Source organism: Pogoniulus pusillus, chromosome 41, assembly GCF_015220805.1.
Source record: "Pogoniulus pusillus isolate bPogPus1 chromosome 41, bPogPus1.pri, whole genome shotgun sequence".
NCBI classification, from domain to species: domain Eukaryota; kingdom Metazoa; phylum Chordata; class Aves; order Piciformes; family Lybiidae; genus Pogoniulus; species Pogoniulus pusillus.
In genome coordinates, this window is record NC_087304.1 from 1,135,227 (window position 1) to 1,139,572 (window position 4,346).

Below are 4,346 nucleotides of genomic sequence, written 5' to 3' on the forward strand. Positions count from 1 at the left end.
TAGCTCAGGGCACACAGGAACACATCCAGACAGGCCTGGAAAGGCTCCACACAAGGAGACTCCACAGTCTCTCTGGGCAGCCTGTGCCAGGGCTTCCAGGCAAGAAGTTCCCCCTTGTGCTGAGCTGCAACCTCCTGTGCTGCAGCTTCCATCCATTGCTGCTTGTCCTATCCCAGGGAGCAGTGAGCAGAACCTGTCCCCCCCTCCTGACCCCCAGCCCTCAGAGATTGATAGACATTGACTCAATCCCCTCTCAGGCTTCTCTTCTGCAGACTCTCAGCCCCAGGGCCCTCAGCCTCTCCTCACCAGGCAGGCTCCAGTCCCCTCAGCATCCTCACAGCTCTCCCTTGGACTCTCTCCAGCAGTTCCTGACCCTCTGCAACTGGGGAGCCCCAAACTGAAGGCAGTGCTCAAGATGAGGTCTCAGCAGGGCAGAGCAGAGGGGCAGGAGAACCTCCCTGGCTCTGCTGGGCACACTCTGCTCAATGCCCCCCAGGCTCCCATTGCCCTCTTGGCCCCCAGGGCACATTGCTGCCCATGGATGTTCTCCCCCAGCACTCCCAGCTCCCTCTCCAGCTCTCCCAGGCAGTCTGTGCCCAGTGCTGCTTTCCCAGGCCCTGGCCCAGCCTGGGCAGCAGAGCTCCCTGGCAGCAGAGCTCCCTGGCAGCAGGTCCCTCGCACTCTGTGCCTGGCTGGTGGCTTCCAGAGCAATGTGACAGTGCCACCTCCCAAGTTCCCTGTGAGTGGGTGTGAGGCCACCAGCCCATGGCACCTGAAGAGCTGCCTGGAGCAGTGAGAGCTGTGATGCCAGCCCCAGCAGCTGCTGTCCCCTCTCACGAGAGGAGCACCCAAGGCAACACAAACCCTGCCAGCGTCTCCACCCCAAAACCCACTGGCAAAATGCCACCTCTGGGCCAGCTGCACCTGTGAGTGGCCAGACCTCAGCATGGTCCACAGCCTGGGCACCCAGAGCAGGGCCACTGGGCTGTGAGTGGTGTGCCCAGGTGCCATCCCAGCAGGCTGGAGGTGCAGCAGGCAGATGGAGCCACTGCCAGCAGGGCAGCAGCTCTTATCACCTGCTGCAGCTGGCTGGAGGGGCAGATGTGGCAGATCCTGTGGCTCCCACAGGGGCTCTGAGGAGCTCCTCCATTGGAGTTAGCTGAGGTCAGCCCCTGCCAGCTCCCCGGGCCTGGGAGGTGGTGGCTGAGAGGGGAGGAGGAAGCTCAACAGAGAGGGGAAGGCTTCAGGCTCTCCGCTGTGCTCCCCAGCCCCAGCCCCTCTGGACTTTGATCTGCAAAGGCTGTGCAGGTCCTGCCCAGCTGAGGAGGAAGGCAGGGGGAGACCTCCAGACACATCCAACCCCTGCTTGGCTGGAGTCAGCCTGCAGGTGCCTGCCCAGCTGCTGCTGCCAACTCATCCCTCGGCAGCTCCAAGGCCTGCAGTTTCCACTCTCAACAGGGAATCCTCTCCCCCCCTGCTGATTTTCTGCAGCCCTCCTGGCACCCAGGATGGAGAGAGAAGAGGCTCTGCTGCTGGGCAGTGAGGTGGAGCAGGTGTGTGAAAGAGGTGAGTTCTCAGAGGGGGAATTGCTCTCTGCTGATGGGAAAAGTGCATCTTGCTGCTGTGGAAAGCTCAAAGCAGCTGAGGCTTGTCCCAGCCTGGGCTTGTCAGGGGCTGCAGCTGAACTCCTGCTGCTGATCTGCAGCCCCTGAGCTGCCATCCTGGGCTCCCTCGGTGTGCCCATGGGGAGACACAGCACTTTGGGGCCACAGCTTGCTGGTCTTGGGGTGATGCCTGCACTGGGTCGTGCCCAGCCCTGCCTGCTGTGCCCTTGCAGCACCAGAAACAGCCCAGCTCAGGTCCAGCACAGGAGATGTGTAGTCATCCACTCAGGCCCTCCAGGAGACAGAGACCTTCTTGGCCAGCAACCATGTGGAAGCTCCTGGGCAGGAGCAGGCAGCAGCTGAGGCTGAGGCAGGAGCAGGCAGCAGCTGAGGCTGGGGCAGGAGCAGGCAGCAGCTGAGGCTGAGGCAGGAGCAGGCAGCAGCTGAGGCTGAGGCAGGAGCAGGCAGCAGCTGAGGCTGGGGCAGGAGCAGGCAGCAGCTGAGGCTGGGGCAGGAGCTGGCAACAGCTGAGGCTGAGGCAGGAGCTGGCAGCAGCTGAGGCTGGGGCAGGAGCAGGCAGCAGCTGAGGCTGGGGCAGGAGAAGGCAGCAGCTGAGGCTGGGGCAGGAGCAGGCAGCAGCTGAGGCTGAGGCAGGAGCTGGCAGCAGCTGAGGCTGAGGCAGGAGCTGGCAGCAGCTGAGGCTGGGGCAGGAGCTGGCAGGCAGCAGCTGAGGCTGGGGCAGGAGCAGGCAGCAGCTGAGGCTGGGGCAGGAGCAGGCAGCAGCTGAGGCTGGGGCAGGAGCAGGCAGCAGCTCAGGCTGGAGCAGGAGCTGGCAGGCAGCAGCTCAGGCTGGGGCAGGAGCTGGCAGCAGCTCAGGCTGGGCAGGAGCAGGCAGCAGCTCAGGCTGGGGCAGGAGCAGGCAGCAGCTGAGGCTGGGGCAGGAGCAGGCAGCAGCTCAGGCTGGGGCAGGAGCAGGCAGCAGCTGAGGCTGGGGCAGGAGCTGGCAGGCAGCAGCTGAGGCTGGGGCAGGAGCAGGCAGCAGCTCAGGCTGGGGCAGGAGCAGGCAGCAGCTGAGGCTGGGGCAGGAGCTGGCAGGCAGCAGCTGAGGCTGGGGCAGGAGCAGGCAGCAGCTGAGGCTGGGGCAGGAGCTGGCAGGCAGCAGCTGAGGCTGGGGCAGGAGCAGGCAGCAGCTGAGGCTGGGGCAGGAGCAGGCAGCAGCTGAGGCTGGGGCAGGAGCAGGCAGCAGCTGAGGCTGGGGCAGGGTTTCCCACCCCACGCTGGACCCCTCTGGGTGGGGGGAAGGAAATTGCTGTGTCCCTTCTTCTGCTGGGGGGATGCAGCCCTGACGTGCCCTGGGGCCACCTCTGCTGAGCAGCTTCTCCTCTGTCCCCAGCCGATGTGATCCTGGACCCTGACACCGCCAACCCCCTGCTGGTGCTGGCCGGGGACGGGCGCGGCGTGGGCCGTGGGCACACCTGGCGCCAGCTGCCCGACGCCCCCCAGCGCTTCGACACGGAGCCCTGCGTGCTGGGCTGCCAGGGCTTCAGCATGGGCACGCACTGCTGGCAGGTGGAGGTGGCCGAGGCGGGGGACTGGTGGGCGGTGGGGGTGGCCCAGGACTCTGTCAGGAGGAAAGGGGTGCTCAGGTTTACCCCCCAGGAGGGGATCTGGGCCGTGGGGCAGTGGTTTGGGCAGTACCATGCTTTCACCGACCCTGACTGGACACCCCTGAGCCTCGCCTGCCCCCCCAGGGCCATCCAGGTCTGCCTGGACTTCAGCAAGGGGCAGGTGGCATTTGCTGATGCTGAGAGCCAAGCCCAGCTCTTTGCTTTCTGCCTGGCACCGTGCCCTGGCGGCAGCCTGCGCCCCTGGCTCTGGGTGGGGGCCGACTCCTGGCTCAAGCTGTGTCCCTGATGTGGAGGCAGCAAGAGTGGGTTTGGGGTGGGGGGACACTGGAAAGGTGAACATCATCATCTTGGGTCTTGGTGCTGGGAGTGTCTTGTGTCCTGCCACCTTCCTCTGCCCAGCAGGTGGGAGGTAGATGCCACCCAAGAGCCTCCTCCGTGCCCTCTGCCCTACAGCTGGCACTGCAGAGACAACAGAGCGCCGAGACTCAGTGCATGGAGGAGCTTGGTGCCAGGCGGCCCCAGGGCAGAGAGGTGGCACCGGGAGCTGCCCTGTAGAAGGCCACAGCTCCTCGGGAGGGCTGCAGTGGTGCCCAGGGCTCAGCTGAGCTTAGTGCTGAAGACAAACCCCCGAAGGGCACTGGGTCTGGGGCTCCTGATAGCCTTTATCTGCTGCACCCCCACAGCCTCTCCTGGCCTTATCTCTGCTGCCCTGCGGTGGGCACACTGCTCTGGGCAGGGCACCAGCAGCAGCACAAGGGGTGAGAAGTGTCTCAAGTCCAGAGGTGAGGCAGCTGCCACAGATGTGCTGCTCTCTGATCTCCCCCATCAAAGCCTCCTCCTCCTCCTCCTCCTCCTCCTCCCCCTCCCCCTCCCCCTCCCCCTCCTCCTCCTCCTCCTCCTCCTCCTCCTCCTCCTCCTCCTCCTCTCACAGAGCAGACTGGGCCAGGGCAGCTGTTTTTAAGGGCATGGTGCAAATGCCTCTGAGGCCCTGGCAGGCTCGGGGCATGGATCACCTCCTGAGGAGGCCTGTGCCAGGCTCTGGCCACCCTCTCAGTAAGGAATATTTCCTGATGCTGTGTCTGGGCCTCTCCAGGCTCAGCTTTGAACCATTCCC

The 4,346-nt window shown here is 65.0% G+C and overlaps 1 protein-coding gene across 1 annotated transcript; it reads left to right on the top strand.

Annotated features, from left to right (window-relative positions):
• Window positions 1-1,142: 1,142 nt before the first annotated feature.
• LOC135192142 (thaicobrin-like) lies at window positions 1,143-4,098 on the top strand. Its single transcript, XM_064175045.1, has 2 exons — window positions 1,143-1,566; window positions 2,998-4,098. The coding sequence occupies exons 1-2, from the start codon at window positions 1,509-1,511 to the stop codon at window positions 3,516-3,518; spliced, it is 579 nt and encodes a 192-aa protein (XP_064031115.1). The 5' UTR covers window positions 1,143-1,508; the 3' UTR covers window positions 3,519-4,098.
• The last annotated feature ends 248 nt before the right edge of the window (window positions 4,099-4,346 follow it).

What these genes read in the sequence shown, in the direction of transcription:
- LOC135192142 (XM_064175045.1), top strand. Translation starts at nt 1,509, where the DNA reads ATGGAGAGAGAAGAGGCTCTGCTGCTGGGCAGTGAGGTGGAGCAGGTG. An exon ending in GGAGCAGGTGTGTGAAAGAG is followed by an intron (nt 1,567 to 2,997) that starts GTGAGTTCTCAG and finishes CTCTGTCCCCAG; the next exon opens with CCGATGTGATCCTGGACCCT.